This window comes from Lissotriton helveticus, chromosome 2_2 (assembly GCF_964261635.1).
Source record: "Lissotriton helveticus chromosome 2_2, aLisHel1.1, whole genome shotgun sequence".
Classification (NCBI taxonomy): domain Eukaryota; kingdom Metazoa; phylum Chordata; class Amphibia; order Caudata; family Salamandridae; genus Lissotriton; species Lissotriton helveticus.
In genome coordinates, this window is record NC_136060.1 from 290,691,652 (window position 1) to 290,714,092 (window position 22,441).

The window sequence follows — 22,441 nt, forward strand, 5'->3', positions numbered from 1 at the left end:
GCGCTATAATCCCACCAGAGTTGCTGTTGGTTTGTTAGTGATGTTGCTTGCCGGGCCCTGAGCATTAAGATGCCCTAAGACGCTACTTCATGAAGACAAAGGACTGGAGGGAGGGGGGAGGGGAATCAAGTTGGGGAGGTTATTTTTCTTATAGTAGACAATGACATGTTGGGATAAAAGACACATACTCAACTGGGAATTCATGAATATCTGGGAACTGTTACAGACACATTTGCCACTGCTTGTGCAAATTACTTACGTGATGAGCAGAAAGTATGTCGCAACAATACTAGCATTCTACTATGTTGCATGACAGACTTATTGTAATCATTATTAACACTATAGCAATGATACAGACTGTACTATCCCAATTGTCTAAGGTATTGTGTTAATTGTACTGTGCAAACTGAAAAAATTGCTAATAAAACTTTGTTTAAAAATAAATAGAAACACTAAATGTTATCTATGTATCTATCTATATTTTCTTTGGTGCTAGCTAGCAATCTCATTCAAAGTATCAAAATAATGGTTGCAATAAATCAAACAACTTGCCAAGGTGGGATTTATTATAACTATTACAGGAAAATAGTTTTAGAACTTACTATCCTTAAGTTACCTAAAGCAGACCTGCGGCTGAAGGGATAAGCTGCACTTCAAAGGCAGGTGAACAGTTCTCACAGGTCCCTGGCCAGCCCCCACTTCCTTGATCCCCAGCTATATGGGAGCCCCCAATTAGATTAGGAGAGGAGCTGGAGGTGATTGTAGTCAGTTTTTAGCCACACCTTTGGGTTGGGTTACACAGACACACACACTAATGAGTGATTTTCTCTATTTTGATTTTTGAAAAACAGTGCATTCTGTGTAGAAAATATGCCACACTTCGCAGGATGTTTATCATAGCAGTGGGAAGTAACTTTATCCCTATTTATTGGCGTGTTCCCCAGAAAGGAGGATAAACATGGGAAAGCTGCAGGATCACCTTAGATCACCGCCTGGAGCCTCAGGCGAAGAGCCGAAGAAAGACTGCCATGCTGGACCCTTGAACTGAAACACAAGGCTTACACTCAGGGCTGCACCTGCTGCACTCACAAGGCTTCACAAATAAGGTACTGTGCCTGACTCAAAGGAAAAGTAGTGAACTTCCTGATCAGCAACAGGTACAACAGAGCTAAAAAAGTCACCCTCCCTGCCAAAGAGAGGATCACCCAAGCGGACTAGTTGCAACTGGATTTTTTCTGTACTGTGCTGGTGCAGTGTGAGAAATTGAATACTAGCCCCCAAGAGACAATCCAGAGTCTCTGAACCTTTGGACTCTGCCAGTGGACACTTATTTTCCCCAAAGGAACCAAGAAACTACAAGATGTGCAACGAAAGAAAATTTCTGCACATTGTTGTTACAGGGTGATCCTGAGGCTGATTAGTACGAGGGGTACCCTTTCAGGAGCACAATAAGGGTGCATTATGCTAATATCCCAGGAGTCTTTACAGCAGGACCCTGGTTGAAAACGACGGTACCCCACTAGTCGCTTGGGCGGTTGTAAGCCTGAGCAACCGGGGGCTTGTCAAGACTAGTGAGCCAGCAGACTAAGGAAGGCAGGATATCCTACTTCAGGTCGGTGGCAGCGCCTGAGGTTTGCTGGGGGGGATTCTGTGTTAGTGCGAGCTGATCTCTCGTCTACGAGCGAGCAATTTACATCTAAAAGTTTGCCAGGTCACTCAGTGAGCGCAGGCATGATTTAGATGCTGGCGCCTATCTCCTTTTAAATATTTGTCACTTACTATGTCTGAGCACTGGTTTTAATAATTGCATTTTTTACTGCATCTTTTGCACATTCTCGCTCCTCCTGCGACCTCCCTCGCCCCGTTCCACCACAGCTGACAGTGCTGTTTGAGTGGAGGGCGAGGCGCCATCTTGGGCTGTGCTGTTCCTGAAGCCTGGCCGGAGTTAGCGGTCTAGCGCTTTCGGGGAGGCAGGGCATAAGAAGACAAGCAGCGCAGGGCTCACGGTGAACTTTCAGGTCGGTGGCAGCGCCTGAGGTTTGCTGGGGGGATTCTATGTTAGTGCGAGCTGATCTCTCATGTACGAGCTCGCAATTTACATCTAAAAGTTTGTCAGATCACTCAGTGAGCGCAGGCATGATTTAGATGCTGGCGCCTATCTCCTTTTAAAAAATGGTCACTTACTATGTCTGAGCACTGGTTTTAATACTTGCATTTTTTACTGCATCTTTTGCACATTCTCGCTCCTCCTGCGGCCTCCCTCGCCCCGTTCCACCGCAGCTGACAGTGCTGTTTGAGTGGAGGGCGAGGCGCCATCTTGGGCTGTGCTGTTCCTGAAGCCTGGCCGGAGTTAGCGGTCTAGCGCTTTCAGGGAGGCAGGGCATAAGAAGCAAATGTGTTTCCGGGAGTGCAGCGGACGGGCGCGCCGAAGGTGCGCCGAAGGTGCGCCTAAGGTAAGCCCGTCTGCGCCCGTCTGCGCCCCGGCAGCGCACAGGGCCAGAGGCGCTGCTCGCTTAGGGCCCCATCATTTAGATTCCCCTATTACATACAGCCGAGAGCTACTACACGCCCTCAATAAAAACTCGTATGGCAACTGTACGCCATGGGAGGTTCTCCACTCCACTGATAGGGTTTGTCCTAGCTGTCAGTTTCAACTCAGGAGATCTCCCTTCATCCCTACCCCCCGGTTAACGGTGTTTTTGACCCCAGTATTCGCGCTGCTCTCATTAACGCACGTTCTCTAGTAAAGCATACGGAGGAGGTTTGCGAGTTGATCATTGATAACGAGCTCGACCTCCTATTTGTCACAGAGACATGGCTACACACCTTCTGTGCTCCGACGATTGAACTGACTATACCCAGGGGCTTCAAGATAACAAGGTTAGATCGTAGCTTGGGCAAAGGGGGAGTACTAGCTGTAATTTATAGGGACAAATGGTCTCTGATAAAGGAATGCTCAGGTGTCATTGAGAACGGGGAAGCACTGGAATTTTCGATTGCCCTCTCTTCGCAGTTCACCTTAGGCGGGCTGTTGATATACCGCCCCCCGGCTCCCCTGGGCTCCTTTATCAAATCTTTGGAGGAGTTAGTCGCCCAGAGAGCGTTGAGGTTCCCCAGGTTCCTGCTCTTGGGGGATTTCAATATACATATGGATGTGCCCACAGCCCCAGGGGTCAGGGATCTGGGTGAAATATGCGCCTTAGCTCATCTTAGGACACAGGGTCAGGATATTACTCACCTTGGAGGACATTGTCTTGATCTTGTCTATACCAATTTTAATATTACATTTGATACTCCTCGACCCGTTACGCGGTCGGACCATTTCTTGGTAGGTTTCTCTTGGGAGATGGACAGGGCTCGTGCCTTAGCTAAAGAGCACCAGGTCCCCTTTCCCCAAAAAAATTGTATCCCAGCTCTAGCAGTATCCCTAACCCATACTCTTCCAGCCAAGTCTGACAATCTTGAGGAAGCGGTTGAAAACTTTTCGACATGGATCAGATCCTCGGTTAGCCTGCTACCACAGCCCAAAGGTACTAAGCGGCCTAGAGCCTCTCCTTCCTCTCCCTGGTACACGGAACATCTTAAAATCTTAAAAATAGGTTGTAAGGAGCGGGAAAGAATCTGGAGGCGAGAGTACTGCCCAACAGCTAAGGCGGAACTCCGAACAGTGCAAAAAGACTACTACGCTGCAATTAAGAAGGCTAAGGGAGATCATTTTGCAGACAGGATTCACAAGGCCAAAAACAACAGTAGAGAAATTTTCTATATTGTTAAAAGCTTTACGTCTCCAGTGGCAGAAACTCTGTCGGCCCCTATATCCGAGGGCTGGTGTGAGAAACTGTCCACGTATTTTATAGAAAAAAATTTAAAAATTCAAGAGAGTCTTAAACCTATTAATTTTGGATACCCCCTATCTGTTCAAGAGGCCAGAGTCCAAGCTGATTCTCTCCAACCTTCTATCTTATCCATCCGCATAAAATCCAAAGATGTGATGGTCTCTTTTAGAAAAGTTGAAGAGATGGACGTTTTGGCTATTCTAAAATCTCTGAAGTCCGGGTCTCCTGCTGACCCCTGCCCTGCCAGAGTTTTGAGCGGTGTGGCGGAGGTTATTGCTCCTATAGTAACCGATTTGGTTAATGAGTCCTTACAAACAGGTACTGTACCTCCCCAGTGGAAACAAGCAAAACTCCTCCCACTGATCAAAAAACCTTCAGCGGACCCTCTGATTATTTCCAACTATAGGCCCATCTCCTTGCTCCCGGCCCTAGCCAAGGTCTGTGAAAAGACTGCTTTTCGACAGCTGGAGAAGTTTGTGGAATCTTCGGGGGTTCTACATCCCGCCCAGTCAGGGTTCCGCACCTCTTTTAGCACCGAGACCGCGCTCGTGGAGGTCACCGAAGCCATTAGGGAATGTCTGGACGGGGGCGGCAGAGCGGCTCTAATTTTATTGGACCTCTCTGCCGCGTTTGACACGGTTCCCCACGTCCAGCTTCTTTCTAGGCTGGAGGACATTGGCATCACAGGCGCGGTCCTCAGCTGGGTTAAATCTTTTCTCACAGACAGGTTCCAACAAGTATGGCTTCCCCCCACCATTCATCAAACAGCAGGGTAGACACAGGAGTTCCACAAGGGTCGACTTTGAGTCCCCTGCTTTTTAATGTCTATCTGACCCCCCTTGTCTGCTTGGCTGAGAGCTTGGGTGCGAAAATAATGGCTTACGCCGACGACACCCAACTTCTCTTCACTTGGGACAAGAACAACCTCTGTACAGATGGTGTCCATCGGTGCTTGTCCTCAGTATTTGCCTGGCTTGCCCGGGCCTGCCTTAAATGTAATGAGGACAAGTCTGAGATACTTCTGTACGGCCACTTTCCGATGGACTTTAAGGAATCCATTTGGCCGAATGGATTGCCTTGCCCCATCGGGGACTGCGGGGTTGCAAAGAACTTAGGGATCTGTTTCGGAGCTGACCTATGCTTCCAAGAACAAATCATGCGCCTGCCGGGAATGTGCTTTGGAACCCTAACCACTCTCCAGCAGTTTTTTCCTCTTCTTCCACAAGAGGCAAAAGAAACAGTGGCCAGAGCACTTATTCTCTCGCGTCTGGACTACGCCAACGCCCTCTACATAGGCGCGCCTGACTTTTTGCTTCACAAATTGCAGGTGGTCCAGAACGCGGCAGTAAGGCTCCTTTTTAACATTCCTAGGAGACTCAATGTACGCAAGCAGCTCTCAGAGTTACATTGGCTTCCCGTCGCTCTTAGAGTACGCTTCAAGATCCTGACTCTGTCTTTTAAAGCTTTACATGGCCCATGTCCAGCCTACCTAAGGGTTAGATTTGCCTTCTACCATCCTCCTCGTCAACTGCGATCTGCCACCCTGAGACATTTGGTCATCCCCAGATTTAAGAGAGTTCGCCTAGGGGGACAATCTTTGATGGTCAGAGCTGCTCAGCTGTGGAACAACCTTCCCGATGCTCTCAGGCATACGACAAACCTCACATATTTCAAAAAACATCTGAAAACTCATTTATTTAGGCAAGCCTTGTAGACCATCGGCTTTTATTTTTAGCTGACATCTGAATCCTCTCTCGCGCCAGGACAGTCTCGACTAACAGTGCGCGCTACAAGTAATTATATAACATAACATAACATGTTAAAGATTCTGCGGGCTCAGTTAGTCTTGGCTCCATTAGTTAGTCTTAGCTGTATTCTTTACACTCTGAATTTCATGTTCACACCTCTTGTTTATTTTTGCTGCTCACCTTCTCCATGCCAGTGTTGTATTAGTTCACAGTCTTAGCAAAAGACAGCCAAACCCAAACTTTATAGGCAAGTAAACATGCACTGAAGTTAAGGTAATCGAAAAAGATGAGACTCTCCTTGCATCATGGACGCAAATACTGTCCGTTTGGTGGCTGCATTTGATGTTTCACAACAGAGGTTTGAAGGTGTAGCATCCAGACACCTGAGGACAACTGGAGTGCAGGATCTCATTAAATGTTATGGAGAGTGGACTATGGTGTAAATATTTGGGGGACTACACAGCCGTGGTAGCCCTCTGTTTGGGAGATGTATTATAGCGACCCCTTAACCAACATAGAATTGGTTGAAAACTCAGTCTAATGCACAGTGGCGGATATTCCAGGCGTATTGAGGAAGCTGGGATTACTAGAGGTTGATAGACTGGACAACTATAAGCTGGCAAAGTGGACCATGTGAGCCTTATCCAATTTTGAAAGAGATATTATTTGATACTACATTGGGAAGAAGATATTTAAATATGAGTCCCAAACACGTTGGTTTCTTGAAGTCAAAGGAATTTGAAAGCACAGTCGACAGTGCACTGGAGATTTTTGCGCGTGATTAAAAGTATTCATGGATACCCAGTGACACAATAAGTAGCAGTGTATGCATTGAAAAGACCGATTGTATTGTCTAGGAAGTTCTCCTGCTTGTTTTGTATGTTATGTTTGTGTACATGTGTTTTGTGTATGAAATTTTAAATTTAAGATTTGTTTTTAGAAAATCATTAAGGCCATTTACATTTTTTCAAACTTCTGTGGTATTTGATAGTGTTGTATTTGACAACTTATTGTGATAGTACATAGATCGATGAGTGAGTGATCGCCTGTGAGTTTAGCATCAACCTAGGGGAGAGTTTTTGGCTTTCTGAAGTTAAGGTAAACATTCATTACCAACGCATCTGAATGCTAGCACTTACACTTCCAACGTTTCTCTTAGTTTGCCAGATATGAGGTGATCAAAGGCATCTCCTGCCTTAGTAAGCAGCAATGCATCGTCTTCCTTCTCATATATGCCCAGGACGAGGCCCTAAGAAACAGAAAACAGAAATATAGTAAATAAGAATTGTAAGATATGATATCAATAGAAGCAGCACTAAGTGTCCCCCTTAAGTATTTATCCTGTTTCCAGTCCCCTCTTGTTCTGTTGGTCCTTGTTTCATAGGAAAGATGTATCTCATAGTTCGAATTCTTTAGACTCAACATCATAGATTTCAATAATTACTACTATTGTGGAGGCATCATAGCATGCATACTACTGCAATAGTTGGGGTACTTTTTAATGCCACTGTGAAGCCATTAAGGAAGTACATTGCTTTTGCTTCTTGTTCGTTAGCGAGTGTGGGCTATCACGACTCTTCTTGTGTTTGTCCCTTCCTCGGAGTACCGACATTTTACCAGTGGCGGCTCCTCGGCTATGGTGGAGGAGTGCCCCCCCCCCCACTGAGAGCCAGTTGAGCAAAAAGGGAAAAATACAATTATAATAAAACAATTTTAATATCTTTTTAATTTTCTTTTCGTGCCTGCTAGAGCCGGCCAAATCTGGGCAGGGCCATGATGATAGGAGAGGAGTAGTGCGCATGGCGGTTTGGCCGGCTGTCTAAGGCCGGCCAAACAGTCATGCACACTTAGAACTCTCTCCACCCAATCTGTACTGCACCAGTCGGTGGAGAAGAGGCACAACCTCCTAGGAACAGTGCAAGCGTGAAACCAGCCTCCTCAGGTCAATCACGGCACTGCTTGTTGTGATGTGATAATTACCTTTTTGCACTCGGCTGCATCCAGTCCGTTGTTTTCTGGGTTTGGAATGTTCGTTCCGCTGCATTCTATGAGCAGCAGTTGGTGTTTGGCTGGCGTGGGATCTACACACTCGCCTGGTCGCTCTGAGGAACTTGTCGTCATTAAATAAACGCATGTACTTTAATCCTCTGGTGTCTGGTGTCATCACAACATTTCGTGACGACAAGCGCCAGCCACTTGTAGTGACACCTGAGCGACAAGGAGCGCGATCGACAGAATTCTAAGAGCCCCTAAAGCCTAAACGGTCAGTAGGGGAGCCGTGAAACAGGCTGTTGGCACCCGAGTCAGTGCGAAAGAAGAATTCTGTCTGAGGCATTGAGGAAGAAATAAACAAGCTTGACAGAGCTAACCTCACAAAAACTAAAGTAAGATATGGACACGTTTTCTTTACGTGTTTAAAAGAAAAATAAAGTGTATGCTGGAATAATTTATGCATGTGAGGAGTGCGCGACATTCTGCTTGTTAGTTTGAGTCAGCGGCTGAGTGCCGAGAAGGAACTGCAGTTTCATTCAGCAAACGCTCTACAACAGCTGAGGACAAAATTAAAGATGATATTGACATAAAGAATTTGATTGCGCCAAAGGAAAAAAAAAACATTGGGAGTCAGTTGGGATGAAATGTGCTAGTGAACATTTAACCAGCAGATTATTAAGCACTCAAAGCACACGTGCGCTTTATATTTTAAAGAAATTAAGAAGGAAAAGGCTTTTGTGCAGTAAGCTAGCTGCAAGGAGAGAAGTGTATTTAACTTCGAATGTCAAGTAGTTTTGGAGGAGAATTCCAGTCACAAGATGCGTGTTGTGAGGGAAACGTGGGAAGCGTGTTGTAAAGAGGATTAGTAGAATGTGACTGGATTGAGCACAGGAAGTCACGAATGCATCTGTATCCCATCACCGTGTTTGACGACGATTTAGAGGATACATTTAACAATTTTCGCTTCCTGGTTTATTCAAAGTCTGCATTCTTTTTGTACATCAGCTGTTTTATTTGGTTATCAGGAATTAATCTACAGCAGGAGTGAGACACCTTGTGGTTACTGGGTGTATTACACAGGAACTTCCTCATATAGTATAAAGTGTTTTTTAGGTCTCGCTGAGCCAGTGCATGTGCTGCTCTGCGAGAAATTTAGTGAGTGGCTTTTGAAAGTGCTACCAGAGGCTTTTGCTGGCCTCAAGCTTGCGTGCACGTGCACAGCCGCCATGTGGGATTCTGTCAAGGCTCATTAAGCCTTGCGTGCCTCTCTCCGCGCTTCAATTCCCTCCCCCTCCCCCACCACAGATCGCGTCACTCTGCTGGCCTCCATTCCCCCGTCTCTCCAAACATTTACGCGGCCTCATCACTTTCAGGGCTACGAGGCCAAGGCTTGTCTTTCCCTTTGCTCGACTATCAGCACGCCATGCTTCATTTTTTGGATGGCATTTATATTACGGCTGCCTTATCTTTCCTTTCCGTCGCTGCTTCTATATTTCTAGCTTTCCCCCTCCCTCCTCACAATAGGAGCCCTCCCCCCACCCTCCGAGCACAAACGCAGCTGTGGATTTCTTAGTACACATAGGAGAGCTGACACCCAGACTTTAGATGGCAAATATGCTGTCAGATCATATTAAACAATGGAAATACAATTACAAATGCTGATCATATCAGGAACAAATTCCCAGTATGATAAGACATTTTAAATTTTGTTTCCATTGTTTAATTTGATGGCATATTTTTTGTAGGCACAGGGGAGAGCCGACACCGAAACTCGAACCTGTTTCCAGCTCACTAAGTCTACAGCTATGTAGCTTACATTACACCCTCTCAAAAGTGTAGCTGACTCCGAACCACCACCAGTATGACTGCACTTGAATGCTCCTACCTGGAAGTAACTCAACGAAATAGCAACGGAAGATGAATGCGTAGTCCGGACTATTGGTATGCTACTGCTAGTCCATACCAGCAAGCAGATTTGTCCGTGGAGGACGAAAGAAAGCTGATGCGTGCGTTGGGCTGTTATTTTATATTCCACATATGCGTTTAAAGCATGCATATGCTTTCAAAATAGCACAGTCCATCGGCCAAATCAGTTTGCTTATTTTGTTTTTATTCCTTTAAAAAGTCATGCTTTGAAAGATTCGCTTTGCTGTACAGCTTGTTCTTATTATCTCTCTCCTACTGCCTGCTTTTTCTCCCCCTCTTTTCACCCTCTCTTAGTACCTCTCACTCATCATCGTTCTCCTCAACAGTCTTTAGTTCTCCCACACACTTCCTTCACTCGTTGAGCCTGCCTGACCCTCACTTGCAGCTTCTCTGATCATCTGCGTTTGCTGCCCTCTCGTCACCAGCCCCTCCACAGCCTCTCCTCACTAATCCAGTCACTCATTACACCTTTATCAGAACCTCCCCTCACCCTTTCACCATCCACCTCCTCACCCCTATCTCGGCGTCCCTCTCTCCACCCCAACTCGGTACCCCTCACTTTATTTCAGTGACTCACCATCATTGTCCTAACCCCTCAATTAGTCCATCTCTCCACTCCTCACCTTACTTGTCTGTTAGTCGCTCCCCCTCCTTATTATGAACCCCCCTCATCCTTCTCCAATCACTCGCCATACATTTGCTAAAGCTCCCCATTGGGGCTTTTACTCCTCACTAACAGTCCCACCCCACACCTTTGTTTCCCGACCCCGCCCACATTCCCAGACTCACCCACTATTTGCCAAACCTCAATTCCGAACTACTCCCTAATCATTGTTTACCTAAATTTTTCCCATCTCCCCAACCCTCTTCTGTTACTGCCCTCTGCTTATCCCTATTTAAGCTTGTCCTTTCTCCACCGCTCACCCTTCCCTTTTACTCCCCATATTACCTCTCCTCAATGGCACTGATTGCAAGGGACACAATTTCAAACTGGGTGGAAGTTCGCTCTTTCCCCCGCTCTCTCCTACTTCCTTTGCTACCAAATTCTTTCAATCCCTTATTCCTCTTTTCCAATCTCGCCGACGGCTTTTCCTTCTCTACCTCCCACCACTCTAACCACTCTCCCCCTCACTCATTACATTGACATTGTTCCCACCTTTAGCCCCCCTTTTCACCACCTTGCTATTACCCCCCATCATTCCTGTCTCTGCAGTGTGTGTGCGGGCGTGTGTGTCTGAAACAGTTTATCTCAGTGTACACTGACATGAGAGGACGTGTTTGTATGTGAAGACGTGGGCGTATGCGAGTATATCTGTACAGTTGTGTTGTATTCTCATCCCTGCATGTGTGTGTGTGTGTGTGTGTGTCTGTTGTGTATGCATTCAAAGGAAATCGTGTGTGAATATTCTATGTAATGTGTAAGTGTGTGTTAACCGATGTTTGTGTATGGATTCAAGAATCCATCTGTATGTGTTTTTGTGTATGATGATAATCTATTTGTGGTGGTGTTATCTACATGCAAAGACGAAGTTGGGTGTTTTCATTTGAATGTATATTTTGTTTTGTGTATGTATCATGCCTGTGTATGTGCAGCATATATGACTATTCATCTGTTCAAATATGTTGTCGCACCTATATTTATGTAGCATGCATCTGAAGTTGTGGTCTGTCTTGACTGTCCATTTCTCCAATGCTTTTGCATATTGTGTTGACCAGAGTTGATTTTGTGCAAGCTGCTGTGTCTAATGCAGTGTGTGTTTTATCAGGTACTTTTATCTGGGACTATGGGAGAAACTGAAAGCCATTAGTCGTCCAATGTGTGAGGTGATTTTGGGGTTGCAACCTGCATAGGAGGAATAGTACACTACCTAGCGACCCCGCTGTTATTCTTACCGCTTGATAAATACTGTAAATGAAACTATAGGCATCATTTAGATTTAACCGAGCTGGAACCTCGTTAGGAGTGAAGGAAACACCAGGCTTGCATTGTTGGAGACTCTGCTGGCTCTGCCTGTATAAACATCATACCTGGTGGCCTATTGGCCACTGAGCCGCCATGCCACTGTGGTCACCTCTCCCTACTTCCTACCAACTCTACAGTTCCGTGTCTGCTTTTACAATGAAGGAATGGCCATCCAGGGCAGAGTAATCAAGTGGTGACTGAAAGCATTGGGGCTTTTTTGATTTCAAGAAACAAACTCATACTTTGGGAGCTTGTATCTTGAAAACATAATGTTTTGAGTTGATGCATCAAACATGGCTGTTGCTCAGCAATAACGCGTGCCTTCAGTTGTACCATCAAAGGCACACAAGTCCTTCACCGTAGGAGCAGAGGCCAAACCCTCAAATGACAGGATGGGCGATTGAACTGCCCGCATGGGTCTAAGCGGCTGCTAGATTTTCATGCATCAAATTATATGTCCATAACAAAAAATAACACTACATTAGTATATATTGAGGTCTACACATTCTGATAGGGCCTATCTATTCTGTGTAGCTTTCGCCCCTATTTATCCACCATACCACATATCCCACTACACAAATCCACACTACACACAATTTCACAACTAACAATTCCAATCCAACCCACATAATTCCACTCCACACATAGGTAAAAGACATTATCATTTACAAAGCCAGTAGCTCTAACACTCGCAAATGCGAGACCTATTGGCAGTGCCACAAGTAACAACAAGCATTGGCATAGCCAATAGGTCTCGCCTTTGGGACCTTATAAGTGTTTAGCCATGCACAAGTTGATGTTGTTGCACCACGGATATTGTGCTGCATAACTAAATACTTATAAGGTCCCAAAAGCAAGACCTATTGGCTATGTCAATGCTTGTTTTTTTGGTCATGGCAGCTTCATCTATTGTAATCCCACCGGCATTCATGGCACAACAAGAACCACCTTCAATGCCTTGGGAGGAATGGATCAACCTGTTTGAGAATTACATCGTAGCATTAGATGGGGCTTAGTTCTCACCTGAGAGAAAAAAAAGCGCTCATGCTGAGTACTATAGTAAAGGAAGCTCATCGCATTTTAAAATATTTACCACAGATGTTAGGTACCAATAACCAACTGGTGGAGGATGTATTCTTGGAAGCAAAACAACGTCTGGAGAAACGGTTCGCAAAGGAAAAGAACGTTGTGCTATCGAGGTACAAATTCTAAACCAGGCCGCAGAAGCAAGATGAGACAATGGAGGAGTTAGTGTCTGTTCTGAGATAGTTGTCTATTAAGTGCAATTTTGGACAGATGACGGATGAACTGATTCGCGACCAATTCATTGTGCAGTGCCACAGCAGGAAAGCACAAGAGAGATTGTGGGCTGCCAAAAATCCCACATTGAAGGATTCGCTGTCAATCGCTAAAGTGGTTGAAGAGTCAGAGAAATGTATGTTGGTCATGAGCAAAAAGAATGCTACATCTGAAGAAGTCGCAGCCATTGGGCGGAAGGTTCAGCCAATAAACACAATGAAAACAAGAAAAAAGGAAAATGGGATAAAGGCAAGAAACAAAAGGGATGTAGGAGATGTGGAAGTGAAATTCACACAAGCGAGTCCAAGTAAACAAGACTGCAGAAAGTGCGGACGTCGGGGGCACTATGCAAGGAGGTGCAAGACAACAGGACGTTCAGCGGTTGCAAAAGCATCAAGTTCTGAAGGAGAAGATGAAGAACGTGTATTAATGGTCCTACCTGGCCGCGGAATGGAAGGGAAGAGAAAACGCCCTAAAGCGGAATTTAGAATTAAAAGCAAACAAGTAGAACTGATGGTGGACTGTGGATCTTTGTACACAATAGTACCCAAATGGATGTGGAAGAAGGAGTGGCCGGATGTTGAGCTGGAACCTAGGGACATTGATCCAAGAAGATCCAAGGAGAGAGAATTGATGTTCTGGGCTTCTTCATCGCACCCATAATGTTCGAGTCTACATGCACAGAGGGCAAGGTCTATGTTGCGGAGGACGCTCCCCCATTCTTGGGTGGGGACATCAATTCGACTTGCACATAATAAAAGACCCACACTCAAAGGGGCAAGTACTCTGTTTGTCCGACTTGTCTATTGATGGGATCTTGAGAGAAATGGAAGATGTTGTCAGTGAAGGCCTTGGATGAACTAAAGGGATACACTCACAGAATAGTTTTGAAGAGGGGGGCCACCCCTGTCAAGCACAAACTGAGAAGAGTGCCTGTTGTAGTGCGGGAGAAGGTGAAACAACTCTTGGTTCAGATGCAGCGAGATGGAGTAATTGAACCGGTGGAAGCCGGTGAATGGGTTTCTCCAGTTGTTATCTGCAAAAAGAGTGATGGAAAATTGCGACTGTGTGGACTTGCGCAGTCTTAACCAGAATATTGTAACCAACACTTTTCCACTCCCCAACATTAATGAATTGTTATTGTTGCCCGGCAGCGGCAAGTAATTTTCAAAACTAGATTTGAAAAGTGCTTACCACCAAATCAAACTTGATGAGGAGAGCAAGAACCTTACGTCTTTCATCACCATGGAGGGTACATTTCGTTTCAGGAGACTGCCATTTGGGCCGTCTTCAGCAGCTAGCGTTTTTCAACGCATTATGTCAGAGGTGTTGAAGGGTGTAGCGAAAGTAATGTTTTTCCAAGATGACATCCTCGTGTTCGGGGAGTCAATTGACGAACATAACAAATATCTGAGAGAAGTCTTGGGTAGGTTGAGGGATGCTGGCCTTACCCTAAGAAGAGAATAGTGTAACTTCTTGGTGGAAGAGATAGAGTACCTGGGTCACACCATCTCTGGTGAGGGCGTACGACCAAAAATAGACCTAATTGAAGCAATACGTGACGCCACTGTTCCCAATGCCAAAGACAAACTGAGGTGCTTTATGGGCCCAATAGAGTATTATGCAACATTTGTGAACTCTTTTGCAACCAAGACTGAAGCACTTAGAGCATTGTTGAAAAAGGGATGTCCTTTTGCATGGGGGGAGGAGCAGCAGGTAGCTTTCGAGCAAATAAAAAGAGAGATTTGTAAAGCAGGTGTACTAGCACCATTTGACACCAAACTCACTACTTTTCTCACTGTAGACGCCAGTGCTTGTGGACTGGTGGCTGTCCTGTCTCAAACATTTAAGGGGCGGAAGAGAACAGTTGCTTCCGCATCGCTTACCCTGTCCGAGTACAAACGTAATTATTCAGTAATAGAGCGAGAAGCGCTCGCTGCAGCATGGGTAGTGGGACATTTCAGGAGCTTTTTGTGGGGTATTGAATTCCGCATCCGCACAGAGCACAAGCCCTTAGTCAAAGTACTGAGCCCAGGCAGAGCCGGAAAAGGGTCAGCAAGGCTAGCAAGACTGGCATCACGCTTACAGGAGTACCGGTATATAGTGACTCACATACCTGGATGGAGAAACGCACAAGCTGACTGTTTATCTAGATTGTCTTTATGCAAGGGAGTGGAGATGAGAGCAAGCAAAGAATGGGAGCAGGAAGGAGCCGTGGCTTCTTTGTGTGATGTAGCGGATTGTTTTGGCGGAGCTGTAACTGCAGAGGAATGGAAAAGAGGTATGGAGCAAGATTCCATTCTCAAGGAGGTGGAACTCATGTTGATTATGGGATCTAGAAGAGAGAGTACTGTAGGGCCTAATGTGCGACCCTTTATCAAAATACTGGACGAACTAAGTATGAGTGAGTCTAAAGTACATATGAGGAGATCAACGAATGGGTGGCAAGTTGCGAGGTATGTGTCCAGAGCGAGAAGAGGCTCAACACTTGTCACAAGAGCAATGTTGGGCATATTGAGGATCCAGGTTCTGCATGAAATGCAGTGTGCTTGGACTTCATAGGACCCATGCATGGCGTAGAGGAACAGCTTAAGAATGCAAGTTATGGTAGATGTGCACTCTAAGTGATTGATTGTGCATTTCATGCCTGAGGTCACTACCCAAAGCATTTTGAGAAACTTAAAATGTTTTTTCAGGAGGAGGGTCTTCCACGTATCCTTATCATGGATAATGGTACGCAATTGGTTTAGAAAGAAATGAAAGTTTTCCTAGAAAGGTGCGGAATCACACACCACTGCACCAGTTTGTACAATCCACACGCAAATGGCATGGTCGAGCGAGCTAATTGTTTAGTCAAAGGTACCATTTCTATGGCAGTCCAAAGCAAGAAGAATGTGAGAAAGATGGTGAATGAAATGGTGTGAGCACATAGTACAACTGAGCACAGTGTAACTGGAGTTTCTCCTTTTGAGAGAATGCACGGGATGAAACCGGGTACTAAACTCGTACCTGCTGGGTGGTGTCACCTGATGCTCATATCAAACAAGACACTGTTTTCAGCGAAAGAACATCAGGTATTTGTATGGGTGACTTAGTTAAAATCAAACATGGTAGACCAGTCCAGGGCTTATCTAAGTTTTGGGGACCGTTCAAAGTTCATCAAGTATTCCAAAACCATGTGGTCGTTGAGAATGGTGACGGAATGGAACAAGCGTAAAGTCACCTTGTACCGCAAAAGAAAGGAACCTGAACACAAAGTAGAGGGACCAATAGCAAAAGGTTCTGAAGAATGTTTGTGCCGTGAGCGCAGACCGCCAAGTTATTTGGCTGACTATGTACTTACATAATTACAATTATTCTTTTCCTCTTCCCGTTCCTTTCCCTTTATCTCTCCCCTTTCCTTTGTTTTTAAGGTAAAGGGAGGGGGGGGGATGTTGTGATGTGATAATTACCTTTTTGGACTCGGTTGCGTCCAGTCTGTTGTTCTCTGGGTTTGGAATGTTCGTACCGCTGCATTTCATGGGCGGCAGTTGGTGTTTGGCAGGTGTGGGATATACGCGCTCGCGTGGTCGCTCTGAGGAACTTGTCGTCATTAAATAAACTAATGTACTTTAATCCTCTGGTGTTTGGTGTCATCACTACACTGCTCTCATGCTGTTTTACCAGTATAAGAGCAGCGTCTAGGAGCCTACGCAGTTTGCACCATCCCCGTGGGGATTTGGGGTGTGGACTGGAGTATAAGAACCCCGAGATGGCAGCCGGCAGCTGCAAGTAAGTGCTTTTTTTCCTTTTATTTGTTATTTACCCCCATACTCCCAGCCCGCTCAGGTCAATCACTGCACTGCTCTCATGTTGTTTTACCAGTATGAGAGCAGCATCTTGATTGGCGCCTAGGAGCCTGAGCAGTTTGCACCAGACAGTGATGAATAGGGGTCAGGACTGGAGCATTAGTCCCCAAAACAGCAGCCGGCAGCTGCAGGTAAGTGCTTTTTTTATTTTGTTTTTTGTATTATTTACTCCCAGCCCGCCACACCTCCCTTCCCCGCCTCACCACTTGTAAAGAAGAACAGCCACAACTGCATATTACCCATGTCCTTTCAGTGCTCCCTTTTAAGTTCTATTTCTACTTTTTGTCGTAGCATTTTATGAGAGTTTGTGTTTTTCAGCTGTCTCCCTCATATACTTCTCCCCTTCACTGCCCACACTTATGTTGCTCATTTGCTGCCCCTGTGCGTCTCACCGCCCTCATCCGTGATGCTCTAGTGTGCTTACCTCAACATTGCTTTTTCATCCATGTGCTTCACCCGTCCCACGTTGGTCTCTCTCGCATCTGTTTGCCCGACCACGTTCCTCTCTCCCCGCCCGGCCCGGTGTTCCCACGCTCACCAGCGACCTGTGCTTCTTCCCCCAGCCACTCCACTGCATACTTTTGACCCACTTGCATCACTGTGTTGCTCCCACCACCCGCACATCCCATGTGGCTTTCCCTGCCCTTTGTTATTCTGCCCACCACATAGCATCTGTTTTGCTTCGCCCCTGTCCGCACTACTTTTTTTTTGTATACAGATCCAACTTGAATCGGCAAACTAAACTAAGGGAAAACGCACGTATGTCATTTTGTAGGTGAGCAGATGCTTGTTGCGTGCACCTCCAAAACGACGCTGCTGGTTGTGTCATAGGCTTATTATTTTCTTTATTAACCCTTTGAATGCGGGCGGAATTCCCCCGCGATGCGGCAAAATGTTATGCGTGTGCAGTTCGGACAGCTCACGTCCGCCCGATGCACACGCCCACCTTGACGTCGTCCCGGCCGCCCGATGCACACGCCCACCTTGACGTCAGACGGCCAGGCGCCGTCCGACACATCCAAAGGGTTAAAAGCCATGCTGCACCACATTGAGGAGACCTACAGCAAGACTAGAACCACTGACATTATTCGTTGAATTCTGTATAACAAAGATGATATGCCGCAAAGGCCCTGTACTTTTGCCCACCTTCTTTGTATATCAATCAAGAATGTTTACACAAAGAAACCCACTTCAATGATCTGATATACAGAAGCAGGCCCGTCTGGAACTGGTGAGGACGTTTTATTTCCAAAATAGAAACAAACTCAATACATACTCCAAAACTGTTGTATTCATTGACTTAACCTTTTCCTTTTGAGGTTTTCCACAAACCACGCACGTATTCACCTAGAATTCCTACAAGTGAAATAAACTGCCTCTAACCATTCATTCAAGCCAACATGCCCAACACTGACGAGGTACAAATTACAGCAGAAAACAATAGCCTGGAGTCTTATATTCCTTTAACCATGTATTCTAAACTTTATGGTGATGAGGATTCTGGGAAGGCTACTACTATTAGCTGAGTTGTGTGTCATGAGCAAATACAATTCCGCTCTCTCATCCTAACCCCAATTCCATTAATTATTCTGTATCAGATTCAGTATTTTACACATTACCAGCTGTGGATTGCCCACACGTTACAGATCAGATAATTTACTGGTTCTCTCATAGGTTGCAGCCATTAAACAGCCCGCCCGTTTCCATACCCAAGATGCCCCATCAAATTCCTATCTGTAGCACATGCTTCAGCTGAGAGTTTTAAGATATTCCAGCATCCATTAGAAAAAGAACTCCAAGTGCAGAGCTAAACTTCAAACTTACAAAGAAACACTATGATACTTACCACATCTGTACAAAAGTAAAATAAATACTTCAAATCGTTCATAGCTGTAGAGAATTTATTTCTAAATGCTACGAAGTTTACTGTCCCTGCCATAAATGCTAGTTGTATCCAACACAAACAAATCTAATCCTGCAATTAAAATCTGCACCATTTTGGCTAAAGGTAGCCTAAAAATATCACACTTCTCAAAGAGGGTCACTCTCTCAATAGATAAGGTGATCTCCAGAGGTATCACCTGCTGCCTGGGCCTCAGCTTGCGCCTCCATCCCTCTAGGATGGGGCACTCCTTCTGTGCCCTACAGAATTATTCCACGGTTGGCCCAACCTACACTTTCCAGCCAGCAAGTTCAGGCACGTCTTCCAAGGCAGAAATGTCCTCCCAAGTAGGCTCCGGCGGCCTCCTCAGGTGCCCCATCAACCATTACCATGTGTGTTTCAGTGGCAGGTGTCTTATACCCCCTGCTCTTTCCCTTCTTGGCAGCTGCCTGAGTCCTTCTTCCAAGCTCCAGGCTTCCTTATCTCCCCTCTTGGTAGCAATGAATTGTATGGTCATACAGACCCCCTCAGGCAATACTAACATCTCCAGGTGTGACCCGAGCTCCACTTTCTCCAAGACGGTTTGCTCTAGGTCATTGCCCAACAGGCATGGCAGGGCTCATAGCTACTTTTAGAGAACCTGAGACCCTCTGCAACTCAATGGGGACCAGAGCCACTGGGTATTGACTCTCTGGGTTGTCTGCAACTATGACCTTGTGGAATGCATTACTAGAGATACTACAGGTATTGGCATTCAGGGTAGCACCCCTGACTGGATTTCCTCTTACCTTTCCAAGAGATAAACTGCCCAGGCAGGCGTACCTAAAGGAGCAATCACTACTCAATGCCCCTCCAATGCATGCTGTAATCCGTTAATGCATCCCAACAGATACTTCAACATGACAGGCTAAAAGTCTCCCAGCGACACTCAGATCATCTGAGGGAGGTTGATAACTCAAGACTAGACGACTGTCTCCGAGCCATTGACCAATGAATGTTGAGGGATCACCTTAAGCTTAATTTATCAAAAAGAGAGATTCTGACATACAGAGACTGGAAGAATTAGAAACTTAGATTACCTGGCCCAAGTGATCAGGTAATTAGCCAAGAACGTCAAAAGAAGAGAAAAACTTTAGAGAGATCAAACTCTTCAGTCAATCCTATGGTCCCAAAGGAAACTAGCTGATAAAAAAACCTTCTTATCCATGCATACTATAGGGTGAATGCTCCTGCATCTATGATTCTTGCACAAGAATACCATTCTCGTTCTAGCTCAAAAGGCAGGGTAGCAGGGAGTGGGGAGGTTAGGGGACTTTTGAGGCATGTTTTTGGAATTCTACACAGATCCTATTATTCCCGAACCCTGCTCTTTAAAATAGGGAGAGCGCCGTGACTGCTGTGTCTTCGAGATTGCGACCAGGAAGCAACATACTTTCATATACTATGGGCATGCCCACTCATTCAGTCATTCTGGGTACACATCACAGAGGTGTTGGCTCAAGTCTTATCCAATACAATCTCAATGAATGCAAAAGAACTACTACTCAATGTATCTGGGAAAGAAGCTCGACCCAGGTACTAACACATCTGGGTAACCCTAGCGGTGGGAGTGGCTAAGAGAAACATTGCCCAGGCGTGGGTTAAGCCTGAGCCTCCATCAGGGGGGGAATGGATGTCAGACATGAACTGGTGTCAAAATGCAGAACAAGTGGTATATCTGGGGTTGGGATGCCCAAAAATTTTGGAAATAGTGTGGAGGGTTTGGAGGAAATTTAGAGGGGTTTAGTGTTTTGATTGTTTTAGAGGGGAAACTAGATCACAGGGCCTAATAGGGAGTTTTTATTTGGATTGTGTGCATGAGAAGAATCAGTAATATTGTGATAAAATGTGATGGCGTTTTATGGATACTTCCTGGTTGTTATTTCACCATGAAAGTAACAGGAAAATGTATGCATTACCCGTACAAGTTTTTTGATGCAAAATCAATAAAAAGATGTTTTAAAAAAATATATATACCATTCATCTTGATTATGCAAACAGACTCTGCTTGGGGGGTTACACTGTCCCTGATGAGACAGTTATAAAGAAGCCAGAACATTGTTGCAAGACACCTTTCATATATCTGTTCACTTGGCCATTTCTTATTGGCAAGCAATTCACTAGCTTATTGGAGACTTCATTTTCAAGGCCCTGTGCACCAACCACACACTATTTATGCCAAAGATCCTGGGCTTCATCCAAACAAAGCTCAAAAGATATTTATAAAAAAGCATCCGCTACAGAGTGGTATCGAGTTACTTCTCATACCACAAAGAAATGCAGCAGTTAAATGTCCTTAACCACAGAAACAACAAATCTCTGGCTCTCTATTCCAGCAAAGTTTAAAAAAAAAATCAAAGATCAATTGGAATTCAGGAAGGAAGTGAAGTTGATTTTCCAGAGATTGCTATACAACTTCTAAAGGTAAATAAATACCTCTTACAACTAGGATGGATACACCATGGTTGAGCCTTTCGCTCCTTTGTGTTCTCTGGAGAGCATATCCTATGGCTGGGTGAAAAATAATTGATTCTCTGCTGGCAGTTGGAGGATCCTTGAGCCACATACTGCGATTACTCTGGTGGGCCTGTACAGCATCTATCCCTTTGGGAGATTCCTGCAGCACTTAGTAGAATACCCAGGCATATACTAAGTGTTAAAAATGACAATCGTTTTGTGTTGTACTCCCATATTTGTGCCCTCTCTGTTTTTGCTGGCTGTAGAACCCTGTGCACTTTTCCCCTGCTAACTAGTAGTGTAGTGCATGTTTTCCCCGTTTTAAACATGGTTGTATTAGCATACCCCTAATTAGCATGTTTAACTTACCTATAGGTTCCTTGTATATGGGACAAAGTGTACCCAGGGCCTGGAATTTAAATCCCACCAGTGGATTGCAGCACCTATTCAGCCACACAATACAATGGCAGTGCAAACATTGCTTCAGACCTATCCCTGTAGCCTGACTGAAGCAGTTTTTAAACTGCAATTCGACTGTTTCAAAAGAAAGTCTTTTCAAAAGTGTAAACCTTCCTTTTAAATATTGCTAAGTCACCCCAAAGCAACCCTCATCGCCCATAAGGCACAGTGCATGGCACTTAAAGGTAGAACATGTAGAAAATTAATATTAAATATGTTCTTAAAGTGACTAATACCTAGACACTATTTTGACTATACTGAGGCTGGCTGTTCCATAGAGAAATATTGGGATGCAATATTAAATTAAATATTGCTATCTTTGGCTAAGAAACGCTACAATTTCATTCTTGGACTCCTTGTAATTCATTAAAAGTGGAATTCACTGGTTAATAAATATTAAGGAAAAGGTACCTTTAGAAACTTATCATTCCCTCTGCCTAAAGCCTATTGAGAAAAATTTCCAGCTGCAGCCCTTTGAGTTCTCATCCCTGAATAGGGTGTGAAAACTGCTCCCAGAGCATAGACAAAAGGCTTACGTGTGGGGAGGCGTTTCTGATCCACTGGCAAAATGCCATATGGGCAGCGCCTAGGAACTTCACAGGCCATTTCTATGTTCCATTAGCCAGGCATGCTTCGATCCCAGTGGGGAGAAAGCGGAGCCAGAACTGGTTTGAAATGACGCCAAAGAAGAGATTGCTCATTTCCTTGAAAACACCTCTGGGGTTGGCATACTGGTTCTGAAGAAAAGAAGGCATTCACCATCTTGGATTTAAGCTGAGAGTGGCATTGTGGGACTGTTTATAGTAGGGTACACAGCAAATGCTTCAAAAGTGTGGTGTAACCCTTGGAACTTTTACCCCATTGGTTGGGGGAGCCAGTTGTCAACCCTACCCACAAGTTAGTGCCGGGCATAAATAAGACATCCCCAGTATAGTACGGGACCTGAGAAAGATCATAAGAGGACTACACATGCTGTCAGAGACTTTAGAAGA

General features: G+C 45.2%; 1 protein-coding gene across 2 annotated transcripts in view; it reads right to left on the reverse strand.

Moving 5' to 3' along the window:
• LAP3 (leucine aminopeptidase 3) overlaps positions 1-22,441 on the reverse strand; it is a 238,053-nt gene that overhangs the window by 183,150 nt on the left and 32,462 nt on the right. Inside the window, exons 1-2 of one of the 2 annotated variants that reach the window (XM_078678426.1) lie at positions 7,565-7,720; positions 6,724-6,833 (exon numbers count right to left, since the gene is read on the reverse strand). In XM_078678426.1, the coding sequence (XP_078534552.1) occupies positions 6,724-6,833; positions 7,565-7,705 (251 nt within the window). In that variant the 5' untranslated portion in view covers positions 7,706-7,720. Of the gene's footprint in view, positions 1-6,723; positions 6,834-7,564; positions 7,721-22,441 lie in introns of those variants that run through there. The other variant, XM_078678427.1, reaches the window with a different exon arrangement.